The 20,193-nt window shown below is 33.9% G+C and overlaps 1 protein-coding gene across 1 annotated transcript; it reads left to right on the top strand.

Moving 5' to 3' along the window:
* The first annotated feature begins 310 nt into the window (after positions 1-310).
* asrij (OCIA domain-containing protein asrij) lies at positions 311-1,459 on the top strand. The gene is made up of 5 exons (XM_069057077.1): positions 311-475; positions 531-651; positions 703-883; positions 938-1,098; positions 1,150-1,459. Exons 1-5 carry the CDS (start codon positions 410-412, stop codon positions 1,353-1,355), a joined length of 735 nt encoding a protein of 244 aa, XP_068913178.1. The 5' UTR covers positions 311-409; the 3' UTR covers positions 1,356-1,459.
* The last annotated feature ends 18,734 nt before the right edge of the window (positions 1,460-20,193 follow it).

The following is a 20,193-nucleotide window of genomic DNA, read 5'->3' as shown; positions in this document are numbered from 1 at the left end:
ATGGTATCATTCCTGACAACAATTTATACCTAACAGGTATAATAATAATAAATATTGTCGTTTTTATAGTGTAAGCCGGTAAGCCCATTTTAGAAAGTTGACTTTTACTTAATGTTTCTAATTAGGTCAAAACGTAATATTTAATGGATTATTACGATAGGTACTAAGGTACTTCGATCATTACCATTGTTTCATTCACCATGTATTGTAAATAATATTTTGACGAATTGTTTAAAAAAAAGATCGAAAATAGACAACCAACATTACTTATAATTATGTATAACTACGTTCCATTGGTTGTAGCTAGATGGCAACATGCCGGTTTATCTCACATGTCAAGTGAAGTGTTTTATGGTTTTAACCTAACAAAGTCAAACTTCAGTGAAATTTAGAATTACATAAAGAAATAATGAATCCGAACGATAGAAACCAAGGGGAAGGCCACCGCTTCCCAGACCCAAAACATCGTTCGCATGTAAACTCTCCATTTTTGAAGCAGATTTTAATAGAATTGAGAGGTTCTTTTTCAGTACAAATTTAGTCCTGAAGAAATTCGGGTTATCAAAGAATGTAATCGTGAGAGTTTTTATCAAAGGTGTTTACCACTCAGTGCGTTACTAGGATTTTCTACATATTATGGGGTCAAATCAGGTAATTACATTTCAATTGTGTAGTCCCAAAAACAATGTCCATCATTTATAGGTTATCTTCGAGCAAATCCTCGATTTGGAGCTATCCCAAAAGTTGGGGTTTCCATAGTGGTTGGATACTTTTTAGGTAAATTTTCTTATCAAACGAAATGCGCAGAAAAACTCATGCAATTACCAAACAGTCAAATAGGTGAAATTTTAAGAAGACGAAGGCAAGGCAACTTCCAAGAAAGGTTTTTTTTCTATTGTAGTTTTTCATTCCTAAGCTCAAGAGGTATTCATTTTAGTTTAGAACCTGGATTTGGTCCAGGAATGTCCTTAGGGCCTTTCAGTGGGATATCATCGGCAGATACTTACACAGATTTAGGACCTGGCAATAGTATGGATCTTGACACAACAAGGCCTCAGTTTGAAGGACTTGATGACAATCACAGGCCTTCAGTTGATAGTCGGTCATGTTTATTTCATTATGAATATTAATATAAATATAAATTTGTAGATCCTATTTATGAGGAAGAAATGCCACCTGTTCAGAAACATGTTACCACTTATGATGAATTAAGAAAAAAGAATAGAGAAGAATATCAACAGAAACGTACTGCAAACTATAAAGAACCACCAAAATCTACCCCACCTCCTCCATCTAGTTCTTCATCAGCATCATCAGAAGGTGCAAGAAATAAATATGGAGATGTTTGGGAATAACATAAGTATAAAAGCAATGAGCTAGATCAACATCAGTGCTTTTAACGTGGAAATAATTAGAAAGACTATGTTAGAAAACATAAATATACTTTTATTAAATTTAACTTATTATTTTATTTAAATATTTAAGGCCCGGTTGTAGAAAGCTTAGATAACATGGTGGCGTTTTTAAATTCATCAACTTTTTGCGGTGAATTTCAACATTGGTAGACTGTCAATCATAAGTTTTTTTTGTGTTGAACATTTATGTTGTGCAAAAATGTGATGAATAGGGAAACGGATTTGGTGGAAAACTGATGACTGCTGACTGGTGCTGATGTCATGACTCATGACACCTGAAGTGTAAACATAACCTAAACATTTTTTTCATTTTCGGCGATTATTATTATATGAATATGTGCGACATTAGTCTTCTTGGGACCATAATATTGGTAAAACGGATTACAATGCCTTTGGAAGATTCATCAGATGATGATTTATTAACTTCTTCTGATGAAGAAATTATTTTAAACAGAAGAAAGACTCATGAAAAAATTAGAGGATACGTGAATAATGTTGCACTTTTCCAGTTTTTCCCTCGCTTTGCTTTGACATTGACAGTTTGACTTCGACCAACTATTTTGACATTTCCCCCACTATTCGTCCACCAAACAACCAAGTCTGTTGGTAACAATGAAATTTGTCAAATTTGAAATTTACCGTCAAAGGTTCATTTTTGTAAACCCATAAACATAACCGGCATAACCACAAATGTTTTTAATGTCGTCTCAAGTTAAAAAATCCGGTCAGTGCCAATTACGAGACAAAAAACACCAGTACTTTTCAACTGTTTCGGATAATAATTATGAAAGCTATAGTGCATTATCTCTTGACACGCGAGGTGCGCGGTGGGAGGAGTTTAGCAGGGAGAAGAAGAACTATCGGCAAAGATCGGTTCAGCAGCAATTCAACAACGGCGATTTTTTAGAACAGGTGGGAGCCGTTCGTGACTAGTCTGAGTTTGGTCTTCTGCCCAACTTTAACTCGCGTGTCAAGAGATAACGCACCAGCTCTAATTAAATTATTTTGTCCGATGCGATGATCCGAGTTCTCATTTTTCAACGGTTGCTATGAAAATCGTCTACGTTAACCAATGAAATCAACAAAAATCTTTCATTGCTAGGTGACGGCTGTTCATTATTCACCTAGGTTAATAATGAAAATTATTATTAACCTTGGGAGAGAAATTCTACTTCTGTGGTCGGTTCGAGAGTCAATAATGAAGCCTTCTAAGACTAGTAGTGGAAAATAGTATATTATACGCCAAGGTAGAGAAGACATTTTTTTAAGCCGAGGTAGTTTATAAAGAAGCGAGGCTTAAAATTGTCTTCTCTAGCGTGGTTTATATACTATTTTTTTCACTACTAGATCCGTTAAAACCCTTTCTAATAATAATTATTAATTAAATTTTTTTGTCCGATGCGACGATCCGAATTCTCATTTTTGAACGGTTGCTATGAAAATTGAAAATCGTCTGTCTACGTTAACCAATAAAATCAAAGAAAATCTTTCGTTGCTAGGTGACGGCTCTTCATTATTGACCTTGGTTAATAATGAAAATTATTATTAACCTTGGGAGAGAAATTCTACTTCTGGGGTCGGTTCGAGAGTCAATAATGACGCCTTCTGAGACTAGTAGTGAAAAAAAATTTTTTCGAAATTCGATGTGTTGCGACAATTGTGTAATACTTTGGACTATTCAATTCACCTGTTATTCTTCAAATATTAACCAATAAAATAGCAGATATTTACTTTTGTAACAGAAAATTCCAGCGACTATTTCCTTCGAAAAATTTAAGCCAATCAAAAAGCTCGAATATTTGAATTTTAGCCAATAGCGATCGAATTACAGCGATAATACCTACTGCACTAGTGCAATTATCGATAATTTGCACTAGTGCAAATGTGATGACCGTCAACGACAACATAAAAATTTAAAGAATAACCAATTTTTAAACATAGAATCACGTTTATTTGTACTACTGCGGGCAAAAAAAGTGGGACATCAACGTCATTGTCTCGACTTTTAATGAGAAATAACCCTTACCTGATTCTAACCCTACTTTGAATTGATTGACGTTGTTATTAAGTATTGTAGGTTGTAGGGAATGATTGTAAGTACGGTGCGATCAATTAAAAAATAAATCGAGTCCGCGTGTTACCTATGGCAACCCATGCTATAGCATAGGCTCCAAAGCAAACTCGATTTATTTTTTAAATGATCGCTCGGTATAATAAGCACGTAGTGAATATTTATTTAATGCAAAGTTCCAATCAAAATCTACCTTCATCAAAACAAGAGGGCATTTGGAAAAGGAAAATTGGAGTATAATAGCTATTTATGTAACCAGTTAGGAAATGCGTTATTTTGTGTAACGAGTGGAATATTTGCGGGACGAGCGCAGCGAGATCCCGCAAAATCACACGAGTTACACAAAATTGCATTTCCTAACGTGTTACATACAAGATTTTTTCTAATTTTGACAAAAAAAAGTTTCTTTAAACGTTAAACGAAGTAATGAATTTCATTAATAATAAATTATTATTGTGTTAAAATATCAAGTAGGTAAGTAGGCACGGTTATTTTGCTTAAAAACAAAAAATATGACAGTGTCAAATTGATGATACAATAAATTTTTCCTAACCAGTTAGGAAAGATTTTACTTTTCATAACCAGTTACGAAAAGTGTGTCGTTTCCCAACGTCAATTAATTTTGAAAAGTGTCACTTTATATGTCAAAATTAGAAAATAGTATATTATTCAACGAGTGAGAAAGTTGGCCATTTCCATGAGAATGAGATTTGCGACCACGAGCCGTAGGCGAGTGGAGTAAGTCATTCGAATGGAAATGGCCAATTCTCACGAGTTAAATACTATACTTTTTCTAATCATATTGACAATTGAGTAATAATTATATATTTTTTATTTCTACGTTTTATTATGTACATTTATACATTAACCGTGGCATAATTAACAAGAGTAAAGGGAAGAGACTTTACATCTACATTAGTATTGGTTATTTCTTAATTCTCCGTTGTGTTTCGTACAGTGATGCTGGAAGCTTGAACTGCATTGATGATTTTGTTCGCTGAGTCCATCTTGTGATTCATGGACGTGTCTATATAACCTTCGGCTACCGTTGTGGACTTCCAGCCACCGTGTCTTTTTAAATCGGTTATATCGGTACCTGCATCTACTAGTATTGCAGCTGATGATCTCCTGAGACTGTGTCCAGTATACTTTTCAGCTTCCGGTAGCAGTCTCTTGCACTTCTGGTGGCGTACAATCCTCTAGATCATCAACAATTTCCATTTTCTTGTTAATATTTCTGAGAAAACAGATTCGATGACAAATGTCATTGTCAACTATTTTTTAGAAAACAATGGACCGTCGTATAATCGTTACGGTGGTGATAGATACTATCCGTTGAGAAAGTAAAATCTCGTCATCTCATTGGTCTAAGACAAAAATTTTCTCCACGGATTCGACCAATTTTCTCCACAGTTGAAAAAATGACAACTTTCTCAATTAAAAACGTAATGGAAAAGTACACATTTCTTAATATGATTAGAAAAAATAAATTTTTAAACTGTCAGCTGGAATAGTGTCAAAAAAAATAACAATAAAGCTTGAACTACATCGAATTTTTCAAAACTGACAGAAATTTGATGTCCCACTTTTTTTGCCCGCAATAGTACTTACTTATCATGTAAATTTTTCTCAGGAAATAGTCTGCCAAAATATCCTCTCGTGCATGTCAAATTGTCGATAATTTGACATGCACTCGGGATATTACTAGTGTAACGCGCCCTTTAGTACTAGAGCGCTCCGTAGTACCGCAGTAGCGCCATAAGGCACCACTCCGCACGCTACCCCACTCCCAGGGATCTTCTTCACCACCAACTCGTCTTGCGCCCTCGCCATCGGCCCTTAATAAAAGAATAGATCATGGACGAAGATCGCCAGAAGACCTCTACCTTCTCATCTCTTCTCTACTGCCACCCAGAGGAACAGGTATTGCGGTATACACAAGAGCTCCTTTTTCCTAAACCCCAGTTATTTACCAATGTAATCACTTTTGTGGTCAATATATTTTACTCACACGTTGTCAGTTTTAATAACCGGCTACACTAGTGAATATTCCACTAGTGAAAATACAGGCTGATTCACGTAGCCCGTTTATTAGAAACTTTTTGATTTCCCAAAATCATATTAATATGAAAATTGGTAGTTGACTATAATCGACTACTCCAAGTTCAAATGAAATATTTTCAAAATGGTGGCACTTCCGGAAATACCGGAAATCGACGCCATCTTTATTTTTTTAAATAGAAACGCCTCATTTTGACTTCACACTTCGATTCTACGTTAAATTTTGAGTTTAGTGCGTCTTTTTGTCAATACTTATCTGTCATCGTTTTTGACCTATGTCATCTTTTTTGCAAAATGCGTATAGTCGATTATAGTCAACTACCAATTTTCATATATTATACAACTAGAGGATTGAAAATTCTCGATTATACGAGACGTGTTGCCCGGAAACACCACGAGATCGTAGATCGAGTGGTATTTCCGGCAACACGTCGAGTAATCGAGAATTTTCCATCCTCGAGTTGTATACGGGTAGACTATATCATGAATTAAATAAATAAATAAGTAAATAAATAAATAAATAAATAAATAAATAAACAGGTTCCCGAAACCGACTGGGCGCATTCAGTAGCAGAGCGATTTAATGTGACGTTAATGTGACGGCTAGCGCAAAAAAATTTGTAAGTTAAGGCGGCGAGCGAAAATACAAAGGTTGGTATATTCGAATATACAAAGGTTCGTATATTCGAAATCGTCCTGGTTACTACAATAACCGCTGTAATACATGGTAACTAAAGAAAATCAAAGATTCTTATTGGTTTATAAAGTAATGTATATATAGTCATATAGTCATATTAATATGATTTGGGGAAATCAGAAAGTTTCTAATGAACGGGCTACGTGAATCAGCCTGTAAAGGGTGTTTTTTTAGATTTGGCGTCGAAGTAAGCGTTGGAGAGTCGATTGAGAGCGCACCACTCGTGTAAAAGCGTAAGTTTTAAACAGCTGATCCGTGATCCGTAACCTGTATGTGCGTTCACAATCGCAAGTTCAACGCCTACCTCGACGCCAAATTTTAAAAAACACCCGTTATAACTGACTATTCCACTAGTAGTAGAGGTGAATATTTTAAACAAACCTTGATTATTATTTTTATTCAAGGAAATTATTACTTTCTTACGAACTTAACCGAACAATGAAATCATGTTTAAGGCAGATTTGCGAACTAGCTTTGAAAATTTTTATTTTAAACATTGATTTGGTTCATTGAATAGTCTGTTGAATACAACTCGTAGTCAAAGATAGTAGAATATTTTTCCGATGGCATCACTCATGGTCATTACGCTTTCGAGCACCATTCGTGCTACGCACTCATGGTGTTCATAAAGCGAATGACCATTCGTGATACCACCACAAAAATATTCGACAATCTTTGACTACTCGTGGTATTATAACTGACTATTCCATTCACCTGTCATTGGTTAAAAATGGACCAATAAAAACACAATTTTACACATTTGTTAGCATGGTTTCAAAAAATTGGACCGAATATTCCCACTCGTGGAAATTGTATCGGTAATACCACTAGTGATCCAAGCGATAATTTTGAACAAATGAATGCAGCCTTGAGAATTGCTTCCAAATGGACTCACGTGTCTTTTTTGTGTTGTTAGAAACATTTTCTTCGATTTCTGCGTTAATTTCTTCTTCCGATTTGCTGCCAAATTGCCATAGTTGGTTCATGGAATAGTCCTCCGAATACAACTCGTAGTGTCATAGTCCAAATTATGTAGACTATTTTTCAAACTGGTTTCACTCATTCAATTGTGCTTGGGAATCTCATTCGTGCTGACGCACTCGTGGATTCATTCCCAAGCACAATTGATAATGCGTGACCAGTTTGAAAAATAATCGACATAATTTGGACTACTCGTGGTATTATAAATGAAAGTAGTACGTTACATGTTTTCGTGTAATGCTGATATGGATATTTTACACACATTTAGTGCGATTCTGTTTCAAAATTTAGCAATATTGTTATTGAACAACATTGATTTTGCATAGATCAAACCAATCAACAGCTTCATATCATAGCAACTACAACATTGTTATACAGCAATATTGGTACCTAAATTTTAAAACAGAATCGCACCAATTATCGTTCATGTTTGAACCTTGTAATATACTTTTTTGGGCTACAAACTTATTTTCACTCGTTTCCCGGTTCGTTAACACTCAGGCACAGAAAGATCAACTTACAAAATCAATGTCTGTTATTATGGAAGCAAGAAAATAACAGAACTGTTAGAACGGTAATGTTATTACTAGGTATGCACAGTAAAATTTTCCCGTATGATAGATTGAAGCTTGTGTTTGCTAAATTCTATACAACTAGGTACAGTCACGGCCACGGAATTTCGTCAGTCGTTGTCATTCAACTGACATTATCTGTAAAACAGGTTTTAAGTATTGGGTGATTCAAAATGATTGTGGCCAAGTATGGCAACTATGTAGGAAAATTTATGTGGCAACTGTGTGGGTAGGGTAGAGTTGATATTTCTTTGACAGTTCATAGTCGCGCAATTTTGAAAACTGTCAAATCATGTGTAATGATATCAAAAAAATCAAATGCACGCTTATGAAATGTCATACAAATAACAACTCTACCTCATCCACACAGTTGCCACATAAATTTTCGTACATAGTTGCCATACTTGGCCACAATCATTTTGAATCACCCAATATATATTTCTAACCCCATATTGGAATTTTTGATATGGATGTCAAAAACATTACTGGTGGCATTTTGATTTTTATTGTGCGTGAATTTCTGTCACAAAAATTTTGAATATCAGTCATAATGACAATAAAGCTTAGGCTACACAAGTTTTTTCGAATTGACAGTAAAATAACTGACGAAATTCCGTGGCTGTAACTGTATTAAATGAATATTTAAAAAATTCCGCTGGTTAGAAGAAAATTGCTAACTGTTGTGTTTTTTTTTAATATAGTCACGAGAGATCTGCATACGTGTATAAAGGTGTGGATATCATCGTTCAGTCTTCATCACTCGATGTACAGAAGTTTTCGAAATATGTATTCAATTCCTGAGGAACTTCTGTAATGCTTTCGGTACCTTATTCAAAGGCATCTAAAATAGCCTCTTCGTTCTCAACAGTGCGTACAATCCTGGGAGCAACACCAATCTCCTTTCTATTTGGTAAAATTTGACCTGTCTCGACTCTTCGTGCAATAATACTGGGGATCATTTTGTTATCGGGATAATTCCTGTTAGGAAAACGTTGGGCGTAAACCCTTGCTCCCTCTCTAGCATTCCGTCCACATTCTCCGTAAATTATTAACATTTCCACATAATCAACTGCAGAATACATCATGAAAGAGCACGGTTGAGCACGACGGCGGTACTAAAGCGATTTGAAGGAATTTGACTGAAATTGTGACACAATTACGAGAAATAATACGCCTGGATGGCTTAAAATGCTTTGATTTATCCAATTGGAATGTTCTTTTCTTGAATACCGTTCAAGATAGAAAAATGTTTCTTTGGGATTATTTATTTCTCCTTTTTTCTCTGGGGAGCAGTTTCTGGGACACCTGTATAGGATCTTCTATCTTCTTTGTAGAAAATTTTCTAATCTATGAATTTTATAATAACTGTTTTGGTCGTAGAACCAATAGAACAATACTAAGGAGATATTTAGCAAAAGCTAATTTTTGATATTTCGTCCAGTGAGAGATTGGGAAATTTTAAATTGTAGGCTCGTAACCCAACACTACAAAATGCACTAGAATACATTAATTACAGCATAATAACGGAAGTTAAGTGTTGAACAAATCTGACAAACAGCAGCAAATGTAGACAAGATCGAAGATGATGCTTCACAATTTTAACACTAACACAAACGCGATTTTGCAGGCAATAACGATGACCTCACTTCCGGACATCGGGAATATCTTGATTGCGATTTTTTTATCGATTTCATTCATTTATTTTCAACGGAAAGTTAAGCGTTGAACAAATCTGACAAACAACATTGAGACAATATCAACTGTTTTCATAACATGAGGGAATTTGTCTATTTTATAATTTCTAAAAGATTCAAACAAATATCTAGTATTCCTTAAAGGAAATCAACTAAAAGTTGTGTCCATGCAAATTAAGTTAGCTATTTTGATGTTGTTAGGGTTACTGTGTATACAGGGTGTTTTTGAAGTTGAGGCGTTCCTTGTAACACGAGGTACTATAACATTATTCTTAAGAATTTTAGCCTAAATCTTCTTAGTAAAATGTTTGTATGTATTAACGGAGATAATTGAAAATTTTGAGTCCGGTCCTGTCTATTTCTCCGCTGTACTAGATTAATAACTGACGTGGCCCAGGATGGTGTCTTTCTGGAAATCGCTCTGCGTACTCTCTGGACGCTGCAGCTGCATTCTGATAACGTGATAACATTGCCCATGCATTAGCAACAATCTGTGAGGTCATTATTTTCGTAATGGTAAAGCCATTTCGACTAATTAGATGACAACTCTGACAGTATTTTTGATTAACGTCCATGCTTATTTGGTTTCAAAAATTTCAAAAAATTAACTTATTGTATCTTCATTGCCGTACACATTTTACTAAGGTGATTTTGGCTAAAACTCTTTAGAACAACGCATACTATCACATGTTAAAAGGAACTCCTCAACTTCGAAAACACCCTGTATAATGTATGATTTTCTTTAATAAAATAATGTTTGATACTATGGCGGACAATAAATTTAGGCCGGCAAATTTCTGACATTTCAAAAAAGTCAATGCAAGCGACCATTTATTGTCACTATGACTGATGTGTTAGTTTATCAAACTGAAGGTTTTCAAGCTGTTTAGCGTTTCCTTCGCCCTTTTCGTAACTTACAGATCATGACGCACTAGCATAACTGATTTGTAGTAGCACTTCTCTCTGGTGCACGCTTCTTTTCCCAATTTTAATTTTGATTATCGCTGTCACGATGACAAGAATGACAAAAATCGAAAATGGGGTTAGTTGAACATAATGCCAGCTTCACATTTTGATGTCAAGCCAATGACGTTGCTTGGCAGATTTTTGACAGATCTGTGCCATAAAAACCAATTTATGCCCTCATTTGGGGGCGTATAAAGACGATTATTGACTAAAATAGAATAAATAGTTATTTATGATGTAAGTGTGAAAAGTGAGATTTTATTTTGTAAGTGGGGTAGATTGGGAAACGAGCGCAGCGAGTTGACCAACCCCACGAACAAAATAAAATCACTTTTAACACGTCCATCATACATCTATTTTTTATACAACTGGTTTGCATTGCATTAAAAAACGCAGTCGTATTTTTGATGTTTATTTTAATTTCTGCGGCAAAAATCAGGTAGCTAGTCTTGAATTGACATTTGTTTATTAGAAACGTCAAAAAAGTTTTCTTTACGTTTTGTAAAACACTTTCAATTCCACATTATTGCATTCGTAAACATGGAATGCAAAGAAAACGACGTTAACGATGCCGATATTGACGACAGATTTCCCGCAGATATTGAAAAAGCGGCAAATAGAACCACTTTAACATTTATAAATAAATAAAAAATAACTAGTGTTAAAAGTTTTTTTTTTACTAGTGTTAAAAATACTTTTAACACGGTAAATTATAAAGAGCAATTTTTAATCAAATTAGCTTCCACTAAAAACGTCACTTTTAATGTCAGTTGTATAAAAAATACTTACTAGGTTTCAACATCTTCTGCGACGTTCGATGAACGGTAAATACGCTGGTATATACGAAATTGAAAATCAGCCACGGACAAGTACTCGGCGTCTTACAACTGACCTGGGTCGGTTATACAGGGTCTCTATAAATGATTGTCTGGTCAAGCCAGCCTTGGAAAAAAATTTTACTGTTCCGCTTTTTTGAAACCGATGCCAAATTCTAGTTCGTTTTCACGGTCACTTCTGACATTAGTGACTGACGTTTCGTTTGCGCTTGTCAGTCGAGTTTTGGTTCCGTATATTCGTTTTATCGCAGTTAATCAATACACCAAAAATCAGTATTTTTCAATAAAAATTCCAAGTACGTCCGCTTTTAGAGGTAAATACACTGGCAAAATTTGTGAGGTTATGCTTTAATGTTTTATGTTTTATTTTAGCTTTATTTTCTTTACAATGGTTTGTTCTGTTGAAGAGAACACGTTCATTGTTGTTTTTTACTTTCGAAATGGAAGGTTTAATAATGGGGAATTATCTGTTTGTAAAAATGAATTCCATCAAAATATCTGAACAACATTGTGAACAGATTTTTAACAATCAGAACAATTAGCAGGGGTAAATCATTAGGACGAGCACCAGTATCTGATGAAAACTCAAGGATTTGAAAGAAATGGTGGAAAAGACTACAGATATCCATAGCCTGTTTATCTCAACAATCTGGTGTACCACGATGCACTTGTCACAAAATCATTAAAAATAGGCTACAACTGCATCTTTATAAAATGAGTGTTGTACAAGAACTCCAACCTGCAGATTATCAAAGTTGTGTTCAGTTTGAAAATCACCTCAATTTCATAATTTGGAGTGCTGAGAATCCACACCAATTTGTAGAGACTCCTTTACATGTTTTGAAAATTGGTGTGTGGAACTGTGGATAGCAGTGTTGCTAACTAAGAAATGCTGCAAAATATTTTTGAAAATAAATGAAGAATTGTCAAGTGTTTAGAAGTTAATGGGGGACATTCTCAATCTATTTTATAAAAAAATACCTATTTGTTATCGTTATTTAGTGTTGTAAATTATGTTATTGAATACATTTGATTTTATTGAAAAACCAGTAAGACTTATTTGTTATGAAAAACACTGTTATTTATATTGGAAGAAAAAATGGGAGTCAATACCATATTCGACAATTCAGTCTAGGTCATATTTACCACTAGCATAAAACAAGAAGTGTGAAAGCACTAAAGCAGACAAAAAGGCAGTATCAAGTATTGTATTGTGGTATACGAGGACAAGGTGTTCTCAATATTTATCTGACGGGATTTGTTCTCATACCAATTCCTGTACAGTGTGTGGCGGTACGATGGGGGCAATAATTGTTCCCCTGTGGGTGTTGATATTAAATAATAAATACATTAATGTTAGCAAGAGTAAAGCACAGTTGAAACTTGTCTCTGGTTAAAAGCCAACAACCTAACCTGAAAATGTGACATTCATTAATTGCCGAACTAAGCGGCACATTCAAAATTTGACAACTTTCCATGGCTGGCTGGACCCGACAATCATTTATAGAGACCCTGTAGTTTGGTTGCGAGTTTAAAACGCCGCTCAAGAAATTCGTCAAAACAGACGCATTCTGAATTGAGTTCGGCTTTCTTGCACATGTCGTGTAGAATCTTGCATTGCAGACGATGGCAGGCATTTTGAGCAACTTCTTTTAATGTTTTTTGTTTACACTTACCGGCTGAAATCGAAATACATCAGAATAATAAACCGTAGGATCTTCAGACCAATTGTGAAAATAACGTGCATTCAGTTTTGCACTATACCGGGTGAGTCAAGTTTTACCGCCCGCAGGATAAACCGTATTAAAAAAAATTAGTAAAAATTACGAAACTTTAGGGTTACATTCCCTTGATATAAGGCCTCAAGCATGAGCATTGAGAGCTATAAAATTAAAAAAATCGATTTTGAGCAAAAATAGTTATTTACGAACCGAGTGCGAGAAGACATTTTTCGCACATGAGCGCATTTGAGGCACAAGCGACGAAGGAACGAGTGCTTCATTTGCGCGAATGTGCCGAAACGTCTTCGCGCATCGAGGTTTGTACAATATTTTTTGAAACGAACATTAGCATTTTTAAATTATTACCCAATAGTTCCCAATTTAGTGAATAGATAGCACTTGCCCAAGTGTCGATCGAATTAATAGCGATTTATCTTCATTCTTTCGAAATTTTCAACATCCAAATTGGAGAAATGACGTTTTGTAAACCAGATTTTATTATTATCAAGTCAAATTATTTTCAGAATGCTCAAGAAGGTCAATGCTTTTTGGATGATTTTGAAGCACTAGTGCGCGAAATCTACGTTCGCGGTTAACTGTTGCGTTTGTGAAATGTCATTTTGAAGTTAAGTGAGTTCAAATTTTCTTTTTCTATTTTGCACCTATAACACAGTCAGTATAACACTCAAACGGGTTTCGAAAAGGAGCTCTTTTCATTTGCGTTTCAAGAACATTTACTTAAATTTTTAATGTTGGCAGTGGCTCATAGTGAGTTGTTGCTACATGATCACTGCATTTCACGACACTTTAAATTCAAAACATACAATTGTTGGTCTATTTACCAGCGTTACCAACCCTTATATTTGCCAAATATAATTTTCCTAACATAATGTTTTGAACTTTTTTTTAATTTAAGGGGCAAAATAGAAAAAATATTGTATTATACTCGTTTTATAAGCCGTTTTGTCGCACTTGTTTGCTTTTATAGCACTCGTCGCTGCGCTCCTCGTCAGTGGCGGCTCGTCAGGGGCGGCAGATACGGCAGTGCCAACCCAGAAATTTATTTGAAAAGAACACAATTTAAAACAGTTCATTTATACTTTTTTTTTAAACAAGTTTCATCATTCATATCTCTCTAATATGCATATATTTTTCAAATTTAATACATTAGCCCTTACTGGAGATTTAAAGGTCCATTAATTCATGGTCCCAGTATCCCGTAAAAGTGAGCGCATTAAAATAAATATACGCGTGAGCATGTCCGATGAAATTGCACGCTGTTTGGGTTTGGGTCGGCAAGTAGTACCAGATCTAGATCAGCGACAGCGAGAGTTGCGTTAAATGCACCGATGCTTGCTTGCCAGATGCGCAGAACGTCGAGATTATTGCAATGCGGTTCCCTAGTTGGTACTGCATGCCGTACCGCACCGCTTTCCAGTCTTTAGATTCATAGATTCGAATTGTTTTTTTTTTAACGAATCCTAACGAATCATTTAATTCTCATTGATCTTATTAATTAAAAAGTAACATTTTTAGTTGTTAATAAAATAATAGAAATTTGTATTTATTGAGAAAACAGCTGTGGGTTTTTGTGAACATTTTCAATAAAGCACTACATAATTAATACCTCCTATTTTTTTTTATACCTTTAAATATCAATTTAATATTTATAGACCATAAGAAGCTTTAATATTATGTTTAAGTTTTCTTCTTCTTCACTAAGTTCGATGAAGAAGAAATATTTAATAAAATTATTGCTCTTAAATGAAATGTTACATTTAGAAATTTAAAAAAAATCTATAGAAAAAGAATGAAACTGAAATAATATAATTTAACTGAACATGTAAGTTGATTGGCATTTGGCTTTGGCATAAAAATAGGAATTTGTTAGGAAGTATTGGGTGGCGACAGCGATTCAGTTTCTGGGTACGGCAGCGCCGTACCTCATTAACGCAGATTATAAGGGTTTTTGTTTATTTCGTTTCGAACCACAATAGCACTCAACGGTTTGACGTTTAAATTGTGTTACTTTAATTTTTATTGTTCCGTGTTAATAATGGCAAATGTTCCACAAGTGGTGAGCAATAATAATTCAGATACTCTAGATTTTTTACTGAGAAATAAATTTTCTTCATTATTTTACGATGACAAACAGTTTGTTAAGGATTTGAAACGGCCTCGTCCTGCCATGTCAAATTTAGTAATTAGTAAAGCGGACAGCTCCAATCGTGGTTTTTGTGTTTCATGCTATGAAAAGTGCAAGTGGATTACAGGTAGCGAAATTAGGAATAGATTGTTTTGTTGGCCGTGCTTACTTTTTTCTGAGCAACGTCCAGGTCCGTGGAACTAACTGTACAGGCTTTAACCATCGTAAAGAGATCGGTAGGGCACTGCAAAAACACGGTATTTCAAAAGATCACACACAAGGCCTACTAAAATTTAAATTATTTGGAAGAAAACAAAACATTGCAAACGTCTTAGACAATGCACATCGCCAAAGTGTTATTAATTGAACGATTAATTGACATCACTATTTATTTAGGAACACAAGAGCTAGCGTTTGGAGGGCATAATGAAAACGAAAATTCATTTAATCAGGGCAATTTTAGAGAACTTGCAAAATTATTAAGCGGCATAATGATAAATTTAAACAATTTTTAGACGAATCCACGATTTTCACTGGTTTGTCCAAGACCATACAAAATGAGATCATTCAAAATACATATTAATAATGTAATTATAATTACGGTTGAGGATGAAGTAAAAAGCGCCCCTTGTGGTATTATATGTGATATTTTTTTTTGGAATTTGGTTTTCTTTTACATTTTTATAGTTGTTTCGCTACGTTTTTTTTTTATAAATCATTAGTTACCTACGTTACCTTACCAAATTCCTTAATCCTCCCCTCCTAGCAAGAATTGCTCTAGCTAGACCTTCCTCTTGGTTCTTGGTGAACAGTGAATTTGTTCTTTATCAAAAAAAAGTTTTTTTTTAAATTTCCATTATATTATTATTATTATTTTAAATAAATATGGAACAAATACGGCGACAACTTTGAGCATTTAAAAAAAAAATACCAACGAATCTGCCGTACCAGTTGAAATTGTTACGAGCCGCCACTGCTCCTCGTGCTCTAAAAAACGCGTGCAACAAAATAGTGTCTTATAAAACTTGTACAATAAATAACTATTTCGTGCATTCTCATAATTCACAATTAATTCAAAGAACATATTTATGAAATTCGCATCAAAAGAAAATGCGAGGCTGCGGCACATCCAAAATTTGTGTGGGTTTTCAACGCCAACTGCGATGGGACAATCATTTATAATGACTTTGTACTATGATGCATTTCAATTTCACCGTGTTCATAATTTTATGCGACCTATGTGTTATCGTTAATAAGTTACCTTGCTGTCACTACTTTTACAGTTGATAACCGTTATTCCGTGAGTCGTCACAATGGTAGTTTTTAGTAAAAATTGCCTCTTAGAAAAATCGTTATTTATTATACTAGATGATAAAATTGTATTTTATTTTCGAGAGCGTTTTTACGCTAATTACGCTAGAGAAGATAATTCAGTTTTATCGTCGTGTATAATGTTCTATTTTTTTCTAATTTTTTTAATTAACATTTTATTAAAGAGTTTCTCTATGTTTATTTTTAAAGTAAGCTCTGTATCACAAAACATAAGAATAGAAGTGAAATTTAATATTTTTGACACTTGATCGAAAACTTTCAAAACATGTTCAAATACTATACAGGGTGGTCCATCGTATAGAATATTCTAAAAAAGCCATAATCATCTTAGAAATTTGAATTTTGCGGTCAATAATCTGCACTGAAAGTACTACAACATGCATTTTTTATTTTTTCAAACAGACGCTCCAAACGGGCGTGTACGCTAAAAAATGAAAAAATTTAAATTACAAATTACTTAATTTTTTTATCGACTACCACATTGCAAATTAATTGACATTTAATAATTTTTGGTGCCAAAATGTGAGTAATTTATTACGACGATCCTCGATGGGTCATAATTCTTGACTGACAATGGTCGCTTACCGCAAACAACCAGCTGTAAATCATAACTGGCGGTGCAGTCCTGAATTTGTAAGGTGCCGACGACTTATTGAAGACCATTTTGACCACCGCTTGATGATTTCCGTCATTTAAAAATATATACCACCATAAAAATGCTACTATGTACTATGTACTTTGTTCGTAGATGTTAAATGTCGATTTATTCAGTTATTATTCCAATTTAATTGTTACAGTCCACGCTTTCAAGAATCCTATATGAACAATGTTCATGCCAATTGTAGCAGAAAGGATTTCCCCTTCCTATTTCATTAAATTTAATTAAATTCAACTTAATCCTTCAATTACTTCGGGAAATCAGAAGTGGAATGGCGCGGCTCCTAATTTAATTATCAGTGATGAGTTTAGTATTAATGCTGAATTTATTAAGGGGTTATAAATGCCAACTTCAAAATCGACTGCAGAGTCCCACAATGATTTAAACTTAAATAACATACCTTCGCTAGTTTATGTTAGCAACTGTTTTAATTGCAAATTTGATTTACATTTGAATACAAAGTAGAAAATAAATAGATATTGTTTTAAAATTGCCTTTAATTTTTATTATTTCTAAATATTGAGTGTGGGCCGAACACCGGCCCTAGGGCTGGTGGAAAAGTATTTTACGCCCGCTCACAACGTCTTAAAATTCAATTTGACGCCCACTCGTGCAAAAATTAAATTTGAAATACATAATAATTAGTGTCAATCCGTCAACAACCAGAAGTTACCCTGTTGTACTGTTGTTGAACTTCAATATTACAACTCAAACAGTCCTTCTTGATCACCTTGTGTCGAGCGATCAAATTAATTTGTAATCGAGTCATCTATGAACCTGAAATCGTATGTCGTTACTTGAATTCCACGCTCCAATAAACACAGCGTGAAACACAGGTTAGGTCTTAACTATTGACATTTCATGTAAACAATTTACAATGGTGGCTAAAATTACAACGAATTTAATGGTATACCCAGGATTAGGATCTGAAGAAAAATTGAAATTAACAACAAAACTAGATGCGGAGGCTACAGTTTTTTCGGATCTATTTAAAAATTACATTATCAACATTTCTGAAAAGTAAATCAATCCAAAAAGTCTTTAAAATGACGTTACTTTAGATGGCACAATTAAGCATATCAATCGCAAAAGACATACGGATTCAAATCCATGGATGACTCGAATACAAATTAATTTGATCGCTAGATATTTACAATAAAGGATAATTAAATTTTTGTTTTCTTTCCCGCTCTTTGACAAATTTCATTCAATTGAGAAATTTTTATTATCTGAGTTGTTTTTGTTTTTCCAATAAAATGAAAGTGGGGATGTTATTGTTCATTGTTGCTGAAGAATATCTTCTTCAACGGAAAGGCGCGATCGTGAACACTTGTACAGGGTGTGGCAGAACTCACGCCCCAGAGGAAATTGACCTGTGCCGACAGCAATAACATTACAGGAACGATTGATTCTTTTTTCTTATCTGCTTTTTAATCGAGTTATAAGCATACAAATCCACCAATCCCGTTAATCAAGCGCGGATGAACTATATATATAGGGAAAAACAGAACGAATGAGGGCGTTGCTTGGTTTCCAAAAATACTATCATTCTACTCGAAATATCTGGTCGACTATATTTTATTGTCAAATGTAGACATTTGCACTGTCAAAAAATGTAGGTTAAGAACAATGTCAACAAATTTAATAAAAGTTGTCATCGTCTAGCCCGTAACTATTGTTTTACTATTACTTACAGGCTTGATTTATTTAAAGTGTTCCAAAGTAAGTACCCCCAGTTTCCAGTTACTATTCAAAATTTAACTGACCAGAGGAGAGCCATTATGAAGAAAAACTATATCACTTCGGCAATTTTAGAAAAGATCAAAAATGATGTGAAGTTAGAATTGTCAATAATTAAAAGGATGAACTGGAGTAACATTGAAAAATGGCGAAAATTGCTCAAAATTGGTACAATAGTCCTTCAATCCATGCTAAAGTACTGTGCTAAATTTAAAAAAATTTGATCGAGGAATTTAAAAGTTATTACCTTTTAAAGTTTCGGGATATTTTACACGCGTTCTTATGAGAAAAAATAAATTGATAAAAATAAAAAACATATTTAAAAATGGCCAATTTTTCTTAAATTTTTCACACATAAAATATCGATATCGTAGAATTTTCTAATGAATTTACAAAGAAAGTTGGTCGAGGATTTTCCATGTAATCGCTAATTATATGTGGAAAAACACGGTTTTTGAGGTTATGTATCTGTTTTAATTTCAATAAAAAGTTGATGAAATGCATATAATTAACGTCGGTATGCAATATTACACTAATATCACACGTTTTACTACAGTTACGTTAAGAACTTTAACAGAAATGCAATGAAAATTGAATTCAGTGTGCTTCTGTTTACTTTTACCATTTTTTACGTAATCAAAAGATTGTAAAATCACATGTAAGTAATTATCTAAATATCAAGAAAATAAACACAAAATTCACTTGCAACTACATAATTACAATTCGTTTCCAAAAATTAAAAACTTTTCTAATAATTTAGTTGAAAATTCTGTTGAACCGCAAAGTTTATAAAGTTTATCAAATCATAATGGGCCGTATGATTTCCCATTCGTTAAGCCTTTCATTAGCTAAATAATTGATTAGACAAAGTGAGAGTATATGCCAAGCACTATGTTAGACAGAGACAAAACAATTTAACGACGTTCATTAACTTTAATGAAAGGGAAATCATACGGCCCATTGACTCTTGTTATCAAAATAGTTCAACACCAAACAACACGATACAAAACGACATAAATAATTTAAACTTGAGTTATAGTGATATAAACTGATCGAAAAAAGTTAGGGATATTATCAAAATTTATCAAAATGCATCAGTAAGTTTTTTTAAAAAGAATTATTGAAATGTTTCTAATAAACGTTTTCACACATGTAATGAGTTTTGACTTATGTCAAACTTTTACTCTTCTTGGGATAAGTTATAAATTATAATATCAATATCCCTAACTTTTTTCGATCAGTTTACAAGTTATTAATCAAAATTTTTCTACCATCAAAATTTTAAAGAACAAATTGAAGATGA

The sequence above is a fragment of the Tenebrio molitor genome, chromosome 1 (genome assembly GCF_963966145.1).
Source record: "Tenebrio molitor chromosome 1, icTenMoli1.1, whole genome shotgun sequence".
In the NCBI taxonomy this organism is placed as follows: Eukaryota; Metazoa; Arthropoda; class Insecta; order Coleoptera; family Tenebrionidae; genus Tenebrio; species Tenebrio molitor.
This window is presented reverse-complemented; position numbering and strand designations above follow the sequence as displayed.